Genomic DNA, 21535 nt, shown 5'->3' with positions numbered 1-21535 from the left:
AAACCAACAGAAGAACAAACAACTTTAAACTCCTAGTTTTCATCTCAGATGTGTTACTATGTTTTGAAAGCTTTGCTGAAATAAGCCCCAGGTTTCAGGGAAGCCTCTCTACTGCAGCTTCCTCAAGCAGCTTCCTCTCAACATAACCCAAGAGGGTAGGCAGGCCCTAAGGATCTCAGGCATGTTAACATGTTAAAATGTTTTCATGTTGAAATAATTTGTGGAAATCTATTCCAGTTGAAGTTGTGACATAATTATGGAATAATATTCAATATGTGAGCAGGATTATTTCACGACTTTGCCGCACAGGAGTCTACAGTCAGTCTTTAAACCGAACATCATCTACTGAACTGGATATGCCTCGAGCAGCAGGGAGGTTGAAACCTAATAAAGCAACTTTTTTTTCTATGTCTGTGAAAGTGGTTGGAGACTGCAAATTACTAATTTCAGAATAAATATACTTCCAATTTTATGAAAGAGACATATAAACTCATTCACCAAGTCAAACAAGGATGTTTGGACAAGGGAGAGAAAGAGATAAGTGTGCTTTTGTATTGGGAAAGGGGATCCAAGTAAAACAGGGAGAAAAGAGTAAAAGAAAACTAGCTGCCCTAGAAATGCTCCACAGTTTTCAAGAGGAACCATGTATAGTGAAAAAAGGCCTGGAGGCATGGATGTTGCAGACTGCTGGGGCAACACAGGCAGAGAATACATGTGCTGAGGTTTTTTGTGTCATCCAGCTTTGTACATACATTCTCAAATTAATGACTAGCTTGTTTATAATCCTAATATATCAACTCTGTAATTATGTGCAACAACATCAGAATTCTGAGGAGGTAAATTGTGCATCCCCAAGGATGAACTTGTGACAAAACACACTCGAACCAAGACTTTTCAAGGGACTTAAATGAGTTGATTTGTAAGCTTCATGGTTTTTATGAAGGTAGAAAAGAGAAGCCGTGTGCAGGAAATAGGTCAAAGTTACCATGAGAAAATCTGTCAGCAGAGATGCTGGGAATCTTCAAAATATAATCAATCTGGGTTTTGGTTTGTTTTGCTGGTTTTTTTTCTTTTCTGCAATACAACATAAAAGGTTAGTGAACACTCAGCCAGAAGGAACACCGTGAGGGCTCTAACAGATGTGTGGGAACAGTGTCAGTAGCAGGGAGGTAGAGAAAATGTAGAAGGAAAATACAAAAAAAATCGGTGAACATAAATAGTGAAGGAAAGAGAGAGAAGAAAAAACCCCAAAATGATAGAAAGACAAAAGAGGCAGAAGCGTTGCATTTTAAGAAATGTATGTATGTTTGTGCTCCCTTCTCTCTATCCCTAGTTCCAAAAATTCAGCTACTATTTTGGACATTCAGTAAGGCTTTCTCTTCCAGTCGGCTTCTCTGGCCTCACAGAATCTACAGGGGTTTTGGCTCTTACTGATCTCTGACTCTGAACAGAAAAGACAGAAGGGTACGTGCAGAAAGTCTGCATAGTGCCTGCAGTGAGTAGCCTGATGGTTTAAATGGGTGCTTAAATAACTGTATGCCTTGAGCTCTTCTCAGAGCTGAGCCCACCAGGGTCTCCAGGGGTACACACCACCACCAGTCGAACTCTCAGTCTAGGAAACTCCTTCTCCAGAGGCCAAATCTTCCCCCGAGAGCTTTTCTATCAATCTGGGCAGGCAATTGCTCCACACCTCTGCACACCCTGCATGGGATCTCCAGTAAGAGCAGAGGAAGAAGATCCGGCCCTGGAAAAGCACCTACAGGACTCAATTACCTTCCTGTTTTGTGGCTGAAATAAGAACTGAGTTCAGTCCTGTGTGTCTGCCCAAATATCACCATCTGTCTTATAAGCAGAAGAGCAACTCCATGCAAAGTCCACCTACGTTTACTAAAAATTTTCCTGCAACATCTAGCCAACACCACCGCTAGCCTGATGGGATCTTATGCATACGCCTCATTCAGCAGTGCAAGTTCCCCATGACTTTCAGCAGCTTTTAAAGAAATTACTTTATTTCCAAGAAATGTGATACCTGCCATTACTTGTGATTTAACAGCATCAACCCACAGCCGTAAGCCTCATGCCAGGAGCCTGGCAGAGCGACTGCGATGTACTGCAACACGTGCAGGGAGAAACGGAGAAGCAGCAATGCTCTTTGGCAAAGGTGGAACTTGGCTGTGGTGCCTCTCCTTCCAGCTGCCCTGGAGCCAGGAAGAGCCTGCGATCCTATTTAAACTGCTTTTAGACCTGCTCACTGCTAAATAGTGAGACTTTGCTGCTGGAGGGAGCAGCCTACAGTGTGGATGGGCCCTTTTTTTTCCAAAAAAATTCTGTCACCAGTGATCTCTGACTACTCAGCGTGCAGATGAGGTGGGGAGAGTGTTGAAACACTCATATTCCTTTCTTGAAAAAAACCCCAAGCAAACAGGGAGCTCTGTCTCCTGGCTATTAAGACAGGGATGTTAAGAGCGGAACAATTCAGCGGCCAAAACAACCCTATGAGCACTTCTGGCCTTGAATTTTCATAACCTGGTCAAAGGTTCTGCATGCTGCAACCTTTTTTCCTCACCTCCTTGCTTGGCCATCATCCTTGCTGTCACTGCAGTTTTGTCTCCAGGCAAAGTTCCTCTTTTTTTTTTTTTCTTTTTTTTTTTCTTTTTTTTTTCCCCCTGCCTACTGGCTACACAACTGGTCTCAAAGTTCTGGTTTGTCCTCTGGGCTTCTTGCCCACACGTGGCTGTGGTAGAACCCTCGGTGTCCTCATGCCTTCCCACTCTCATTGCAGTTGCTCCCTTCTGGAAGGTGGAGGGAGGTTGTCCTTTGTGTCCCATCCAGTTAGGAGAAGCTTGCAGGGGTTGAGCACTGGCGTACAGGGGAGGACTCCAAGATCTGAGCATTGAGGAACTGCTGTAGATGGAAAGCAGCAGCAGCAAGGAGCAAGGCACCCTGGAGGCAGGCTGCAACAGTAAGAGAATCACCTGTGATATTGAACAACCAATTTGAGCAAACCAAACTATGCCTAGTGCACTGAAGGTCTAAAATTCAACTTTCTTAGGTAGGTTCTTGATTTATAGACCTACTGCATAATAATCCCAATCATCATAACAGTTAAACATTTGCATTTATCCTCCCTTCCCTGATGGCTGCTTATCTATTCACCTTTTAGAGTGGGATGTCATTTGATCACAGATCTATCATTTGCTTAGTAGAGCTGACTGTTGCTATTATTCATGCATTGTCATTCACAGATGCAAATAAAAAAGTGATCTTGCCAATGAGCAGCAAGGAGTGGCAATACATACTACCAGTAGTGTTATTAACCAGCATGTGCTGGATGGACAGATGGAAGGAATGAGCATCCACCAGCAAACAGGACTATTATTTTAACAGCATTCTGGCTTGTGCTAGCTTAATCTCACTGGGAAACTACAGTTTGTTTTCCTCCCCCAGCTTTGCTCAGCACACCAACAAGCAAGGGAGTCACAGATTTACAGAAGCACAGGGAACCTTGAAATACACACTGTTTTAAAAACATGTGAAAAAACATATTCAAAGCACTCATTAGAGTGTGTTAACATGCAACAGGAACATTGATAGCAAAACTGCAGTCCACTGGCGGTATTTTCTTCTTAAGAAATAGCTTTCGAAAGAAAACCATTTCCCACATAATGTTTTCTAGTCATTTGTTTTTCTTGATCCTCTCCCGTTTTATTGCAGCTTGAGATAGCCCTTGTCAGGAGAATCTAGCCAGACTTCAAGAGGTGCCAAATTACAGAGACCTCAGGTTTTTCACAGTTAGTTGTTCTTTCACTGCTGGATTCTTCTAAAGCAAATAAGATTGAATTAATATGTTTTTACTGTATCTGTTCCTCTGCTCTGCTGTTTCCCATGGTCTAGCAGAGGAAGTCTGATTGCCAAGTGTTTTCTCATTTTGTTTAATCTGATACAAAAGGTCACCTCAAGTATCCTTTTGGTATTTGCTCTCGAGCCGAGTATAATAGGTGGCAGTCCCAAGAAGAATGCATGTTGCTAAACTTCAGAAATGCTTGGGGTTTAGATACAAACAGATGTTTCCTTTTGGTAGCTTCATTTTCCATGTGATATTCCAAGAAGTATAACGGGTGTAGCTGAATCACAGATGAACGTTTTCCAGAAATTAATTAGCTACACACACTGTCTCACAAATGATGAGAATATAACTTCACAGTTACATGAGAAGAGATCAATAGCTGATTTTTTTTAAAATCAGACTCCTGTTTAAGTAGACCACCAATTCTTCTTAACACCCATAACTCATTTTTGCAGCGGAAGCAGGAAAACAGAAAGACTGGCTCACATTCAGTCTGATGTAGATCCACTGAAATTAGCAAAAATTGGGCTGCCTTGGGATCCATTGCGCTGCACCAGTTTGGCATAATATATTTACACTGCTAAAACAAATAATTCTAGGAATAACAGTTTAATCTGGAGGATTAATAAACAACTGTGGTTTTGTGCTCTAATCCTGTGGTCTAAATTTGTAAGTAATCTATAATAAACATAGGTTTAGTTACATCCCTGCTATTCTCCAAAACAATTCATTTTGCAAAGTGATATTTAACTTTTTGTAATTTTAAGTGGATGGTTAATAAAGTCTTCCTGGATATATTGAGAGGGCTTCTCTCCCCTCAGGAAAATACATGCCATTCTGACCTTTTCAGATGCGAAGTATTTGCTCTTTGGAAGTTTATATTTATGGGTCAGGCATAACAATTTACATGGAAAAAATGAGTCAGAAAATCTCCACTTCTTTAGAAGAGTAAATTGAGAATTAGAGGACACAAAAAGGGCAGAGGAATTATGAAACAAAGGTTGTTTAAGATGTTTCAGCATTACAAAGCATCGATTCTAACTCCTGACTTCAAAACACACAGAGATCATTACATCAGTTTCAGCAGCTCTGCTGTAATGACCCAGTTGCCGTAACCTGATGTTTATAAGCCTAATAAAGCAAAGAAAGAGGGGACATGGATAGGGCCTATTATACAGCAGGAAACAAACAAAGCAAGAAGCAAAAAAACCCTCCAGAGGGTTCTGAGAAATGCAGGCTAATCCCAGCAGCGCATGGAGGGGTGGCACGGGAGAGAGGGACCCCTCTGCAGGGCAGCTCCCTCGCAGGCCAGAAAGAGAAGGCTGCCTAAAATAAGATTAGTGCCTTTGAGAAGAATTACGCCAGATTCAGAATTCCTCTGTATAATGTATGAATTACTCTTGGTTTGAATATTCAGATTCATGAATAAAAATTTGGTTTCTGACTGTGGCTGCGTGATTTTCAGCGCTTTAGGTCCAAAGGGCACTGTCTGAAAAACAGGCAGCTACACAAACTCTCTGATGCGAAAGCATACACAGGTGATAAAAGCTCTACCGTTGGCATCTATGTCAGGATTTTACCTCCTTCTGTAAAGAAACTTAGGAAACTAGTTTCAACCAAACCGGAAAGATCACAAACGCAGAATGGGAGAAGTCTGACAGCTTTTCCCCTCTCAGGAGAGAGGCAGCAGTCTTTCTGAAGAATCAGACCAAATTATAGATCACTGGGGCTGTCTGCCTGGATTATCATCAGCTGAATGGTAAAGCTTCAGGCAAGAAACACATTTTCTAAATGCATAATCCTTTTTCTCTTGTACTTCGTTGACACTGCATAAAAACAATATGCAATACATGTACTGGCTGCTCTGGAGAGAAATGCAATCTGAGTGGCTACCGTAGTCAGGACGAGGTCAAAACACAATGTAAGAGGTACAAAACTTGACGTCTCATTACAGATCACAAAGAGAAACAAAAAAGCAGCTAACCATGATAGGGGGATAAACAGGGATGATGATAACACACTAATTCAGACACCTGTCTGTATAATGACCCCAATGTTGAACTTCAATGCCTCTCAAAGTCTATATTTTGCATATTTTCTAAGGCATCATGTTTTCTAAGCACCTGCAGCTTCTCCAACACATTGGATGCTCAGCATCCTCAGACACATATTCCAGTCACTCTTGCTATATTAATCCAAAAGCCTCTAACCAGATGGAGAAAGAAAATAGAACGGGGAAGAAGACAAAGAATATTTTGGGGAAAAAAATACCACAATAAAATAGCTGGTAAGTCCTAAAGGTATAAAATCAGTTCCAGTGATATTTTGCACATGCCCAAATTTTGTAGAGCTCCCAACCTGAACAGGCAAATGATTATTCCAGTGCATACACATTTGGGTCCTGCCACTCCTGTCACTACTGGTAGACTTTGGCAACTGTAGTATATTTGCAGAGCTTGAATCCATCAGTTATTTACCACAGGAAAAAAAAAATACAACAACCAACAACCTTTTCTGATTGTTAGAGTTTGGCTGTGTTTGGAAGCCTGGGAAAACTGTCAGTTCTCCTGTTCCATAAGTAATTGCATATCTCAAGGCCTAGGAGCTTGTAGATTAAGGTGATTTTCTACTACGGTATAAGTGAAAAGGCTAAAAGTGAAAAGCTGTAAGTGAGAATGGCAGCAGTTTTCCAGGTACAGTTGTGCTAATTGGAATGGCAGGTGATTTAACAGGTTGGATAAAAACATACGATCAGACTGAAGTTCAGGAACGCCTCAGGTGCACTTGCAAGTGCAAATATACACAGCAAATGAATTCAAATCTAAGTAGGTCAGTATCATTACAAGCTAACAGTTTGGAATTCATTAGTATTTTCCGCCTAGGACATATTGTAAATACCTCTAAATAAAATATATGAGAGACTATTTAAGCCGAATAAAGTGTACCCAGTTGCATATTACAGAAACCTCAAAGAGCTGTGAAAACCTTCAACAGTCAGTTACTTCAGCCTGTGCTGACTTCGGTTTTACAGAGGAAAAGTAAGGAGGCTTTGTCTCCAAAAATGTCAGGTTTTTGATGTTGCCTTTAGTGTGAAACCTATTTATACCTCTCCAGTTACAAAATCAGCTTAGGTCAATATATATGTTATAGAATAAATACAATTCTTAGTCATTCCAGCGAAAAAGATGCTGACCCTGAATCTCTTTTCCATTTGAAGGGATGTCTTTAGTTCCCACAGGACCTCTGCAGTCTCAGGTTCTTAGGGATACATCCTGGCAGGAAAACCAGAAGCCTCTGCACTTTCTTTTGTGCCACCAGAATAGTATCAGTGGGATCCTGGTGAATTATTCCAATCCCAAATCGTTACTGAATAAAATAACTTCTGTTTCAGCAGGATTTATTTAAAATTCATATACTCTTTCCTTTTAAGAGCAGACTGTATTTTAAACAGCTGTTATCTCTTATTTCAAACCACATAAACCAAACCCAAACAAATTCCCATTATATAGAATTTTAAAAATGAGATAAGAAAAAACACATAACTGGATGGATACCAGTCTGAACAGAATGTTCCCTAATCTGCTGGGAGAAAACCCTGTGCCAATGAGTAAGATGCTAGAAGAAGGTAGTGCTCCACCAGTAAGAGCTGTCAGGTGGAAGGCACAAGAAGCACGGCAGAACTGTAGAGGAAGGATCCCAGCACCTGCACCAGGCTTAGGGGAACTACTGCAAGTTCCAGATTTGTTGTCACATTTATTACTTTATGCATTTTCATATTGAACTCAGCGAGTACAGTTAGGTCTGAGTTACTTCTGCCACTCTTACATTATAAAGTTGCAACAGGTTGCAGAGTTTTATACTGTCAATACCTAATGCAGGAGCGCTGCTGGGAGAAAGAAAAACTGAAGGTTTTGACAAAATATTTTAAATAGCAAGTAGATCTTTTTTAGGCAACAAGAAGAAGTAGAGAAGTTTGGTTTTGGGGAAAATTAGTTAATTGGGTTCTTATGGTAATGTCATGAACAACGAAACAGTTAGTGGCTGGTTTGGCATCTTTAGGATAGAGAGTTAACAACCTACTACAATGATCATGAAAGATTCCCCCTCTTTGGTAATTATCAGCTGAGAAAGGCATTTCCGTGCCAGTTAACACTCAGGTTCATCCCTCTGACCTGATCAGATCTGAGAACTAAATATTTTTTTCTTTTTTAAGATGAACACTGAATCTTAGAGCACAGTTCTGCAATACAATAAATTCCATTGCCACAGACCTATTATCAATGGGTACCTACATTAAGAGTCTTGAAATCTCTTCACTCTCACATAATGAAAACAGAAGGATCAAGCTGTTGCTGCAAAAATTGGCATGCTACATCTGCTATATGTACTGAGCAACACTCCAAATTGTCTCATAAGTCTAACATATGAGCTTTGTCTAGCAGCATACTCGTTCAAGATTTAGATCATGACATAGTAATGGCAAATAAACAATGTTATCCTTCAGTTATAAACAAAACAACTATTTTTTTCTGAAAGCATGCTTTTCCTGAGAGTGTTCCTGTAGAGTAAAATTATTTCTGACCTTTCATCTGATAGATAGCACCAATGGGTATTCCCTCCTCTATTTCAAATTGTTCTACAGCAGTCAGATAGGGGCTGTTACCGTGCTAAGTAACTTCAGTATTTAAACTAAATTTTAACTTCAATATTTAAACATTAAATATAATAGAGGGAAAATAAATATCAACGCTACAATGACAGATATGTCAATGGTAAAATGACAAATGAAGTTAAGGATCGTACTAAAACCTGGATTTGGACACAGCAAAAGAGGTCTTTCTCACCGTCAGGACAAAGTACAGCAGCGTAACAGCATATCTCTTAGTTTGAAAGTGATAGCCAGACATCATTTCAGTCAACTTTTCTGGATCCAGACAGGATACATGCGTATACCCACGTAATATAATTTCTTAACATAATGCCAATCGTTTCTCTTATTGGCAAGGAATTAAATGAGAGAGTCATGTAATTATTTACAACCTTCCTACCTTCTTCATGTTCCAAGGAAAGATGATTCCTTTCTTGACTTATGTCATGGTTTAGCCCCAGCCGGCAGCTGAGCACCAGGCAGTCGCTCACTCACTACTCCTCTCCCCGGGGGGATGGGCAGGAGAAGCAGAAGAAAAAGGTAAAGCTCGTGGGTTGGGAGAAGGACAGTTTACTGGGACAGCAAAGGAAGAGGAAAATAACACCAACAAGACTTATGAAAGAATATGCAGAGCGGATGATACACAATGCAATTTGCTCACCACCCAGAACATGATGCCCCGCCAGTCCCCTAGCAGCAACTCCTCCCCGGCCAGCTTCTCCCTTTATATACTGGGCACGACGTCATATGGAACAGAATACCTCTTCGGCTAGTTTGGGTCAGCTATCTTTGCTCTGTCCCTTCCCAGCTTCTGGTGAAAATTAACTCTATCCTAGCCAAAACCCAGGACAATTTAAAACTGGCATTCAGGTTTATTTTAACAACAACATCCCTGAAATATTTGTCTCTTATGAGATAAATCAGTCTTTCAACGAGAAAATTTGTCTCATTATCTTTCTGTGTGTGATTTTTGTCTATTATATGTATCCAGGCCTTCAAATGACTTCTAAACATTTATTACAACTAAGCAAACATATGCTAAACTAATGACAATGAAACAAACTGCATGCATGAGAAGTTAATTAAAGGAACCAGGCAAAAGCCTGGCTAACAGGATTTTTGCCAAGGACTTCACAAAAAGCTTATCCACTCTATTTCCTTGAAATTCAGGTCTCATAATCAAGTTGTCTTTCTAGTCTCACATGACAAAATAAGATGAACTAGACTAGACCAGAGTGCTGCGTAGGGTGCTATACTACAGTAATACATTGGCCATAGCTAGAGGGCACATCTATGGCCCTGTGTGAACGTTCTGTTGGTTGTTCATTCTCCCAAAATTATAAAAAATACAACTTCACAACCTCTGAACACTTGCTACATTACAAAGTAGTATACATATGTTGACTGACAGATTGATCTAATGTTTGTCCAGATCCTCTCTTGGTACAGGTTCCACATGGATGGATCTCCGATGAGCAGTAAAGTATTTTGAAATACTGAATATACGAAAATTTGAAATACTTTGAAAAAATAAATTAACATTATTTGAGAATATGTTTGTCTGAACATTAAAAAAACTTTGGTAAAGCAAGGAATAGGATTACATCTATCTATCTGAAATAATGAGACACCATTTAATGTATTAGCTAAGGACTGCTGTGCCTGGCAGCAACTTCAAATGAGTTTTGCCATGAAAAAACAGGTTAATACTTTAGCAAGAATTAATACCTTTAACAGTACCCCAATTTTCTTTGTAGCACTCAATAGCTTTTAAAATTTATGTATGTGGGGACCTGCCCATCCCTGGACTAATAGCTTATTTCTATGACATAAAATTATTATGCATAGATTATCAAATTAAAAATAAATGTACCTTTAAAAATCCAACAAGAAATGAGATATGCATCACACTATAAATACTCATAAATTCTCTTTAAAGTGTCAAATTCTTCGTTGTTAGTAAATATCTCTATTATGTTTTCAGGCAGTTTTCTTCCAGCTATTTATTCATACTGCATTATTCATTTTAATTCTTACAGCCTTGTTTGTAAAAACAAATGAGATATAGATTTGTTTTTAAAAACATATAATGGAGCATCAATATTAATAAATTCATGTACAATGATATTAAGATAAATATTTGTGTTTAAAGGCAATTGACTATTTTTCTATGAGAATTTAATTTCTGTGGTAATTAAAGCATGCTCTTGAGAAAACTCAACTTTTTATGGAGAAAAACACAACAGCAGTATTTGAACAGGCTGCCAAAACTCTGCTATATTTAGCATGGAGCAAAAAGAACAAATCCAGCGTCCAGCACACACACGGTTTCCTTATATTTATTCCCCATTTCTACTTAACAAATATCAGATTATAGATCAACATTTCTATAGCAACTCCTCTCAAAAGAGTCGCCTAGGTAAAAAATCAAGTACATCACTGTGTATCCGCAATTTGGCTGATTTGATTTTAAAAATTATTTTTTAAAGCAATGGTTCACTTGTGGACCTCACACAACATATACACGCCGTTGGTGGCCAGAGAAACATGAATTAGTGTGAGCAGCCAGGTTTTTGGAAATGAAGTAGTAATTCTCCTGCTCACAGAAGGAGTTTTCTGGAAATACATATATTGTCATGAAAACAAGTGATTTTTTGTGGACTCATACACTACAATCTAAATGTTGGTTTACCAGTTAAATAAATATCCTGATGGAACTGGAGTAGATTCTTTTTTTCTTTTTTTTTTTTTTTAATCCCATTGCCTCATTTTCCAAATCTCTCCCAGGAAAGAGCAGAGAGGAAACAGCACAAGAGACATATATTGAATTTACCGGGTCCCTTCTTGTAAGGTTAATAGCATGGTTTAAATGGTAATGGTATTTTAAAACGTGGCATTTGCAATGCATTATGAAAACTAAAGATAGCACTGCGTAAAGAAATCAATATTTTTGTAAATCCAACTGTGTTAACACAACCTCTGATAGTCAAGCAGAGTGCTTTTCAACAAGGGTTTTTCACGCACATGTAAACCTTCACTGACACGTTTATAGCCCTGTTCTCTTCAGATTATTTCTCTCTAGCCCTGTGCAGTAACGTCAATGTTTCTAGGATCTCATAAAGTTTTAAGTGTTTTCAGTCTTGCAAATCATTAACGATTTTCCAGTAAAGGTATATACTCTACATATAGGATTTTCATCTAATGTGAATAGTCTAGCTCTTCACAGGCTGTGGACACGCTGGGTGTCAAGACTACTTGAGACTGTTTAAGCAGCTTCCCATCTTCGACTGTTTTTTCCTGCCTCTGCACTGCACCCCCACATTTTGCCGCATCCAATACTTGTGCGAGTTGAATACGATCAAAGAAATTGAGCTGGCAGAAAAATAAGAGAGAGGGAACGTACTAGGAAAGGTTATTTTCCAAGAGGATCAGTTTTGCAGTTCACCTTCCAGCTGCACAAACAACCGTGCCAGCTGACTGCAGCGAAGGGTCAGGCACTGGGGCGGGGGAAGCAGGAGGTGGGCACAGGCTGCCGAACTCCAGTACCTTTTACAGACACCCCAGGAGTAGTCCACTTAATTTGAAGGGACAATAATTTGGGTGATTTTCAATCTTTGATAGATAACATGCTCGGTAATGACTTAGCAGGAGAACAGCACCCAGTTCAATCTTCCCCCAGTTGCGTGGATTCTGGGAGGGGACAGGGCAGTTAAACTCTATTTCTGCTAGCAGGAGAAACATTTTGAGCACAAATTGATGGCAGATTAATCCATTTGGAAAGGGCTGTTTTTACAGTCATTCATTAGAAATTACCTTACTTTAAAAAGGACGTAAATATCTATAAATACTTTACTACTGGTAAAAATAGAGCTATGTAATATTTACATCACTCAGTCACTGAATGTCACTGACATTTCTTTCCTCAAACACCTGCTCCACCCCCAGCAAAAAAGCTGTAAGTAACATCTGTACACAAAGCCTAAGTAATCCTACAGTTACAGTACATGTGGCTTTTCAGAAGTCACCAACTCCATTCTGTTACCCATCTTTTTTATCTTGTTGTGTTGATGTATGTGTTTACTTCTCCCAGGCTGGAGCAAAGAGCCATTTCATTCCAGCAATTCTTCAGACATTTGTAAAAATTAAAAAAGCAGCAGTGTATTCTTAATTAGAACACCACGTATATGCTCAATGTGAGAACATATTTATATCATTAGTCTGATAATGCTGAAAAACCCTCAGACCTGTAATTTGCAATGAGTATAAAAAATTTGTATTGTCCCAAGCAATCATTTCCTACACGGCTTAGAAAGGATAATTAGTTCATTGATGTAACAGGACCTTATTACTCTGGGGACAGTGATCTACCTGTTTCAGAACTGACCATTTATCTTAGTGTTTGCACTATCCAAACATATTACAACCAAAACAGAAAACATAATGTGTGGTGAAAAGACACGAGCGAATGAACGATGAGGCGCTCTCTGCAGTCCTAAGAAACAGCAGCGCTAGTAATATGAAGAAGTTACAGCCAGTCTATGATTGAAAAGCAATGCATTATGAGATACAATCTAAGACAGCAATTTTCTTTCAGCAAATGGATTTATTGACACAATTGATTATAACCATGTACAGCTTCTATGCATCTCCCATTGGAAGAATATCCAGTGATAGAGCTAAGGTTAGTGTGATACACAGCTTTACTCAGTAATTCCCACTGCATTTCTAACAACAGTGGTGTATTCCACAGTCAGTCATAAATGGCCAAAAGCACCCAGGGGTCCAAAAGAACAGAAATTTAAGATTCATAACAATAACAACAAAAAAATATTTAAAACCTGATCCTGGATTCCTTCAGTTTTAATTCCATTCAACATTCAATAAGAGTTTTGAATTTTGATCTACACACTGACAATCAGGTTTGGCCCCTGGTATTCATGAAAACTGCTGCCTGTCAAAATGAAATCCCAAAGGACTTTTTGCTACTGACTCATGAATCAAGACTTAAATCTTATTTTTTTTTCTCCATTTAAAAGGCAAAGTTTAAGACAAACGATCCCTACACTCTCTCCTTTCCTCCCATTTGAATTTAAAGATTGAACAGAAATCCCTCAGAACATGGAGTCTTGTTCTCTCCATTCAGTCATTGAACTCCAATTGAAGGTACCAGTTACTATGGCATCCTTTGTAAACACTTGTTCATCTGAAAAAAGAAAAAAAAAGAAAGAAAGAAAGAAAAAGAGAGGAAAAAACCCCCAACAAATTTCCTACTTGCAATTATGGTAATAAACAACTTGTAGTCATGAACACCTCAGGTCAGCAATGAATGCATGATATTGAGATTAATGTCTCCACAGTCCTTGAATAGTTCCTTCAAGCCATTCAGTTCCTTAATAGTTCATCTGAGGTTGCACATTAAATTCAAAGGAGCAGAAGTAGTATCAATGGTCTCAACAATTCACCAAACTCCATCTAAAACATTTGCATTTAAAGTGTAACCACAGTTTGGACCTTTTTAATTAGCTCATTTCTAGACCACACAGAGAGAATTATTAATGTAAACTAAACCATCGTATTTCATAGTAACAGAACCACATTCTGTAAATATTTAGGCACGTAAAAGTCCGAGAAAGCAGAGAGCAACTGATCATAAAGTGATTAGCATTGCTCCAAAACAAAAATTCAAATTAAAACAAAACAACTCAAATGTCATATACTACTGCATAAGGGTTTAACTTTAGCATTATTCGCTCAGCTACACAAAACACAGAATCTAGATTAATATACAAAAATGTTTTATTTCACAGTGAGGTACATAAAGCTTCTAACTTTAGTAGGCTAAGGCTAAGAGAGAATTGCCCGTTAAGATAAAGACACTTTCACATTCCTGAAATATTCTCACCTATTACTGTTTCTGTAGAAAGGCACCAATATTATTTATCCATCAACAGTTCACCTCTGCATCCACCCACTTAGAAATGGATTACGTGAAGGTCAGTGATCTACTGACCATCACGGACGCAGACAACTAGAGCACACATTAATGTGTACAAGTACCAAGCAGAATTTATTCAAAAACTATTTAAAAATAGCTCATTTGTAAACATATTACAAAACTCTGTTAGTTTTTCCTAGTGGTGTCAGCAATGTATTCCTGTAAAACTAACCAGCTGCATTATTGTTTCCCATTTACAAAAAAAGTATGAAAACACAATCACGCACATTAAATTGCCTCACATTCGGTTAAAACAGCACAGCCTTCAAGCTGTCCAGCACAAAACATACGACTCGCTGGTTGCGCACGGTTCATCAGTAATATTAAAAGACGACCCTCAGTCCAAATTTGTGATGAGGAAGGGCTGATGCCTTGGAAAGGTCTGTTCAAAGGGTCCTCGTGCAGGGCCAGGCCGCTCGCTGTAACTGTCGTTCCCAAAGACTGTCCGGGAAAACCACCTGTGAAATACCACACTTAAATTTACGGCTCTGTTTGCGTAAGGGAGGCACCACTGCTGTTCGCAGTAGCTCCCGCCGTTTTGCTTTCCTCGAGGCAAGGAACGGTTACCACCGTGGTCAGGGCTTGGGTTAGTGATGATTTCTGAGAAAATGGTGACCTCCCAGCAGAGGTGAGGCAGTAAGCCCGGCTCACAGCTGGCATCAGCCCCGGCCTGCAATAGGGGCGGCTGAAGGCAGCCACTGCGCCACAGTTCTGCCCCTCGGAGGCCATGACCCGTTGGGGCCCGCACAAGCCCATCCCAGACCAGGGGCTACCTCCCCTCGCTGCGCTGACTACAGCTCCCAGCGGGCCTTGCCGCACTGCGCCGCTGGCCTTCTGTGCGGGGCCTGCCAGGAGCTGTAGTTAGGTGGGCTCAGTCGGCGAACCGCTGCAGCAGGTGGTCATCGCCATGGCGGGCGCTGCCACCGCTGTCCATGAAGCGCTCGCAGGGAAATTCGATGAGGTCGGCCTCGCTGAGGGCGCAAGCGGCGCCACGGGGTGGCCGGTGGGACTGGAAGCCTGAGAAGTCAGCGGAGACACCGGTGCCCATGGAGCGGAGGGGCCGGCGGGTGGAGTAGAGCTGCCGGACATGGACAGGGGCCGCCTTCCTCCGCCGCCGCCCTAGCACCTTCTTCCGCAGCAGGCGGGAGGCCCAGGCTGCTAGCGCCGCAAAGAGCAGCAGCGCGTTCACCGCCAGCAGCACCAGGGTGAGGAGCTGCTGGTCAGGGCTGCGGGGCCCGCCCGCTGCCGCCGCGCCGCCCTCGGGCAGGGTGACCAGCCCGGCGCAGTGATCCCGTGGTGCCACCGGGCACACGCGGCCACCAAGGACACCCTCGACGCAGACAAGGTAAGGGGTGTCCGGGCGGAGCTCCCGCAGGGTGGCGGCTGGCTCCCCGCGCTCCGGCAGGTAGACGAAGCGCTGGAACTTGACGGCAGCACCGAAGCGGTCGAAGAGGAGGCGGAACCGCGCCGGCCCCAGCAGACGAGGACTGCGGTGTGGCCGCACGGCCCAGCGCACCGTCACCGAGCTGGAGCCCACCGCCTCTACCGACAGGTTGCAGAGGAACAGCTTATTGAAGTCGCACGGGTCGGACACCAGCGGCGGGACCCCGGCGGCCGGCGCCGAGCGGGGCTTGCCGGCCCGCCGGGGCCACGCCGCGCTGGGCGGCGCCGGCCCGGAGGCCGCCGGGCGGGCCGGCAGCGGCGGCGTGGGGCTCACTGCGTCAGCCGCGGCCCTCGGTGCCGCCGCCGCCGCGCCTTCGGGCGCCCCCAGGAGGCGGGCGGTGGAGGCGGACGGCGGCGGCCCCGGCGGCCCACGGAGTAACCCCGCGCCGCTGCTGTTGCTGCCGAGCCCCTCGGCGGCCAGCGGCGGCCGGCGCTGCTCCTCGGCTGCCGGCGGGGGGGACGCGGAGGAGAGAGACGCACCGTCGTGGCAGGGGCCGCCGTCTTGCGGCGGCGGCAGCTGGACGTCCTGCAGGTAGTCGAGGTACTTCCCGGCCAGCGTGGGCGGCAGGCGGCACTGCACGAAGACGGTGAGCAAGCGGCCCTGGGAGTGCCAGGCCCCCAGCCAGTGCTTGAGGCCGCGGAGGCGGCAGTCGCAGCTCCAGGCGTTCCCCTCCAGCTCCAGGCGGTAGAGAGCGGGGCTGGAGGCAAAGAGCTCACCAGGGAGGGTGGCCAGCGCGTTGTCTCGCAGGCTGAGCTCCCGCAAGTGGCCGAGGCGGCCAAAGGTTGCAGGGTGCAGGGCGGTCAGTGCGTTGCGGCTCAGATCCAGCGCCTCCAGGCTGCTCAGTGGCTCCAGAAGGGCAGCGGGCAGGTGGCTCAGCAGGTTTCCCTCCAGGCGGAGCTCCTTCAGCGAACTCAGCCCCGTGAAGGCATCTGGGTCCAGATGAACCAGACGGTTTCCACTGAGTGAGAGCTTCGCCAAGCCAGGCAAGTGCTGGAAGAGCCCCCCTGTCAGCTGCTGCAGGCTGTTGCTGGCCAGCAGCAGGGTGTGGAGGGAGCGCAGCGGCCCGAAGATGTCCGGGTGGCGAAGGGAGCTCTGCTGGTTCCCTGAGAGGTCGAGGAAGCGCAGCTTAGCCAGGCCAGTGAAAGCACCGCGGCTCAGCCATCGGATGCGGTTGGACTCCAGGTGCAGGTAGAGTAAGTTCGGCAGCCCTGAGAAGGTGGAGTCACCCAGCGAGCCCAGCTCATTGCCATCCAACCGCAGCTTGACAAGGCTGCCAAGGCCGGAGAAGGAGGCAGCACTGAGGCGGCCGATCTCGTTGGCGTTCACGTAGAGGATGCGCAGCTTGGCCAGGGCGCTGAGGGTGCCAGGGGCCAGTGCCGGCAGCAGGTTGTTGCCCAAGTAGAGCTCCTCCAGCCGACCCAGGCGCTCAAAGGCCTTGGGATGCAGCGAGCGGATCCTATTGTACTGCAGGTCCAGGCGCTGGAGCCCTGCCAGGCGGTGGAAGTCAAAGGCGGAGATGTTGGCGATGAAGTTGCCCCCGAGGCTGTAGGTGAGGATATCCTGGGGCTCGGCAGCCTTGGGCACCGAGCGCAGGCCCCGGTTGGTGCAGAGGAGGTGCTGGTGCTGCTGGCAATCGCATGGCTCGGGGCAGATGGGCTCGGCCGCGGGCAGCAGCAGGAGGAGGAGGGGGACGGAGCCCCAGAGTACCCGCGGCAGCACCATCAGGCGGACCCGGCGCGGTGCCCCCATCCCGGGACGAGCCGTGGGCTGCTTCCCCCGCCGGCTTTGTGTCTCTCCGGCATCCCCCCCGCCTCCTCCGCGGCTGCTAATCGGCCCCTCCTCTGCTCCGCGCCGGGCTGAGCTCCGCGCCGGGCAGGCAGGCGCGGCGGCTGCAGGTCGCGGTGCCCGGCACCATGGGCTCGCCCGAGCCGGCCGGGAGCGCGGAGCGGCCGGGAGGGCTGCAGGCTGCCGCCGCCCGGGCTCTGCCGCTCCTCACGGCCCGCAGGCTGCGGTTCGGCGGTCGCGGGGCCGGTGCTGCCGCGGGGGGCGTGCGGCCGGCGGGCTGCGGAGGGGAGCGGCGCGGCTGCCCGCTGCTCCGCCGGCTCTCCCAAGGGCGGAGGGGGCGGGCGGAACGGGGAGGGGGGTTGCGGCGGGCGGAGCGGGGAGCAGGAGAAAGACGAGCTCCGAAAGTTGCCGAGAAAACTCAGCGGAAATTCGTACTTCCCACACTGTGCCCTGGGGGACCGGAGGATCGGATGGAGCGGGGGAGAGGGAGGACGGCTCGGCGGGGGGGGGGGCGGGGGGAGGAAGCCCGCGGCCGGTGCAGGCTCGGCTCAGCCCCGGCAGCGAGCAGGGGTGCAAAGTGGGAAAGTAGGAATTGGAACCGGCTGTGGCTGCCTCCCAGCCACATGGGCTGCAGATAGAGCTGCGCATCGGGGAGGGGGAAGGGAACAGAAATAAACTAGTCGTTGCCCCCCCCCTTCTTTTTTTTTTTTTTCCCTTGTGTTTAGAAACCTGCCAAAAGCAATAGTTACGGTTTACCCCAGATTAAGGACTTTGTTTTCTTTTAAGCAAACGGCAATCAGAGGACTAAGCCACCTATAGTACATCAAAGAATGAATTTTCATTCTCTGCTCCATCCTGCCCAGTAGGTTCCTGATAAAGCTGCCAGTGAAGAGGCAGTTGAACATAACTCTTGGCTCCACGACGGGCTCATCAGAGTGATTAAGAAAAATAATTCCCATTTTAAAGAATCTTCTCTCTCAACAGCACACAAATTTGGACTGAAAGGAAGGTGTTGGAAAGCATACTGAAAACAAAACAGATTGTGTACCCAACCATTCAATGACTTGCCTTTCTTTCCTGTTAGTTTTTTTTTATTTTCCTAAAACGTTGCCAATGGAGTCACTAAGTGTCTAAGAGCAGGACGAAGCTCCTAGATGTGAAGGCTATGTAGGGCTGTCTAGGATGATGAGAGAAAGAAGATAATGCCCAAAATACTGTGTTGCAAATTTAATAAATTCATTGGAAACTGTCATCGGGTGAAGTTGTATTGACACACTTTGCACACACCTCTGGACTAAAGCAGTGTACCAGCCATGCCCCTTTCTCTCACCGGAAGGCAGAATTTAGGTAGCTTTCAGGGAAGATTTGTTTGTAGTTGCTGTGTGAACATGAGCGGATAGCGTGGTACGGTAGTTTGTGCTGAGTCCCTGTTGTCCGCTTTCATGGAGAGGTGTTCTTTTGAGCTAACTCTGATTTGGTCCTGCTGTTTAGCAGTTGGATAATATGAAGTGTGCTCCAAGCCTGCTCTGGAGCGTGAAGCACAGTGTTCTACGTGGAGGTGATCAGCAGGTTTTCCTCAAAAGCACACCGGCAGTCTGAAGAAACCTTGAAGAGAAGGGATAAGGCTTTGGTTGGTCAAAGGAACATCACTATGGGCATCTTAATTCTTAGCTTTTGTGGGTAGCTGAGGAACTTACGAAGAAGAATCTTTTTGTTGTGGTAGCTGCATTGTGCTGGTGTGGGAAATCATATGTGGGGCAGGAGAGTGATAGTTTAGATCATCTGGATGAGTTTTGCAGATATCTTCTAAAATCAAGTGAGCAGCTCTGAACTATAACTGGCTCATTGGGAAAACCCAATGTGAACCTTAATGTGCTGGAATATGGTTATGGCAGGGTGAGCTGGTTAAAGGGGATTGTGAAATTTAAAGCTAGAGATATATTTTTGTGAGAAATGGCAGTTGCATAGGCAGTCTTGATAAGCTAGAAGAGTAACTGAAAGATTAGATACTTATACCCAAAAATCTACTTATAGGGGAAGGCATCTTAGTATATTGCATCACAATTGAAAAATTTGGAAGCAAAAATAGTGGAAATCAGTTTCCAGAACTTGCTGACTTCTGCAGACATGCCCTATCTTGTCATCAAACAAGCATGTTCTTAGATTAATTTGATTTAAAATCGTGTCCTAAATTGTCATTGCATTGTTTTCTGAGGGTGGACAGAAGTTTGTCTGCTTCAAGTGAAGTGGAAAGTTTCTGTTTTGATTATTTGTAAATGCTTTATTTCAAGCAGTACATGCTTGATTAGTAAGGTAGTTTTTTCCTGCAATAAATCAGAGTAAGTTTCACAGGAGGGACTTTTTGCTAGCCTTTTTTCTTCTTTTCCCAGGTTACAAAAGAAGACTATCCGGCATTCGTTCATGATTTGAATGCCCATGGGTTAAGAATCCAGACCTTTGAGCTCAGTCTCTTCCTGATGGAATATGTTTTCACGTGCCAGCTTTTTCTTTGCAGTATCTATCACATCATGTCTAATATTCAGGACAAAGTAGAGGGATTCTTTTCACCCTACAAAGACTGAGTGTTTCTTTCCTAATTCTCAAAGCCACTATAGTGCAAGGGAAGACATCCTGGCTCTCAAAGTTTTCTTTAATTCTGAGTAAAGCATAATTGACTAGTGACTTTTTCCCCCCAACAAATTTGCTTCACCGTGGTGTACTTTAAATAGTGAAATTTTAGAAAACCATGCAGTATAATGGTATGCTTATTTTCTGTTCCTTTGGGTTTTTCTTTTGAAACATATTCAAGCTTATAAGGGCAATTTATGAACTGTCCTTCCTGTGGAAGCACCATAGATCTTTTTCTAGTCACGTGTCATTGCAAATACTAAAGGTTTAAGTCAAATTATGTCTAATGTATTGCTTTTGATTTATGCTTTCTGACACTTAGCCAACACTATTGTTTTCACTGGGTTTGGGGAATTATAAGTGACAGGAATTTAATAAAAAGTGATTCTTAAGAAGAAAATTCATCACATGCTTTTTTTCACACTGGAAATATTTTATCCCAGCAACAAAATAAACAAATATAATGGGGGTTTTGCTGATTACTTTTATTTTTATTTAAGTAGGAAGCTATTCTTCAAAATACATTAGGAACACATCTGTTCAGATAAAAGATGCCACATTTGTTTTCCTGCTTTGGAATAGGAACTTTCCAGCTGTAGTAGTTCTTGTTTCCTTATGCAAGCACAGAATAAAAAAAAAAATTAATGTATGGCTGAGAAATAGTAAACTTTTTTACCCTAAACTGAAAAAAACATAAATCTGATTGTGAAAAACTGGGCAGGGGGAATTAAAAAGTGTCCTGTTTTTAAAAGCTTTAAAGGGTCAGTTAAAATACACCTTCATGATTAAGATTTGAAGTATGAGGACTTTTAAAGACCAAGAACAAATAGCAAAACCAGAAATACTGTCTTTCCACTGATACATATCTATTTCTTATTATGATTATGAGAGAACTGACCTTAAATCAGGTTTTGTTTCATGGCTAAATAGTATCCATATGTTTGTTATACCTAAGACCAAATACCTCTTTGATTTTTTTTTTTTTTCTGAGATGTTATCTAGGCGCTGATCAGAGGACCGGTGGTTGAAAGTGGTGAACACATATTTGTAGGCAGAATGCAAAATGGAGTGAAAGAAGCAGCGTGCTTGATGTAGCCTTTCCCAGCGTATACTGGGACTGTGGCAATATCCCCATGAGAAACTTTAATTAAACACAATTACTCTTTCTTGATTCCAGAATAAGAGACC

At 43.9% G+C, this 21535-nt stretch overlaps 1 protein-coding gene across 1 annotated transcript; it reads right to left on the bottom strand.

The window, feature by feature from the left end:
• Nucleotides 1-13078: 13078 nt before the first annotated feature.
• Nucleotides 13079-18152, bottom strand: TRIL (TLR4 interactor with leucine rich repeats). Its single transcript, XM_075745913.1, has one exon. It carries the CDS (start codon nucleotides 17681-17683, stop codon nucleotides 15362-15364), a length of 2322 nt encoding a protein of 773 aa, XP_075602028.1. The 5' UTR covers nucleotides 17684-18152; the 3' UTR covers nucleotides 13079-15361.
• Between the last annotated feature and the right edge of the window lie 3383 nt (nucleotides 18153-21535).

This window comes from Balearica regulorum, chromosome 2, assembly GCF_011004875.1.
Source record: "Balearica regulorum gibbericeps isolate bBalReg1 chromosome 2, bBalReg1.pri, whole genome shotgun sequence".
NCBI lineage: Eukaryota > Metazoa > Chordata > Aves > Gruiformes > Gruidae > Balearica > Balearica regulorum.
Note: the sequence above shows the minus strand (reverse complement) of the source record. Positions and strands in the feature narration are given on the sequence as shown.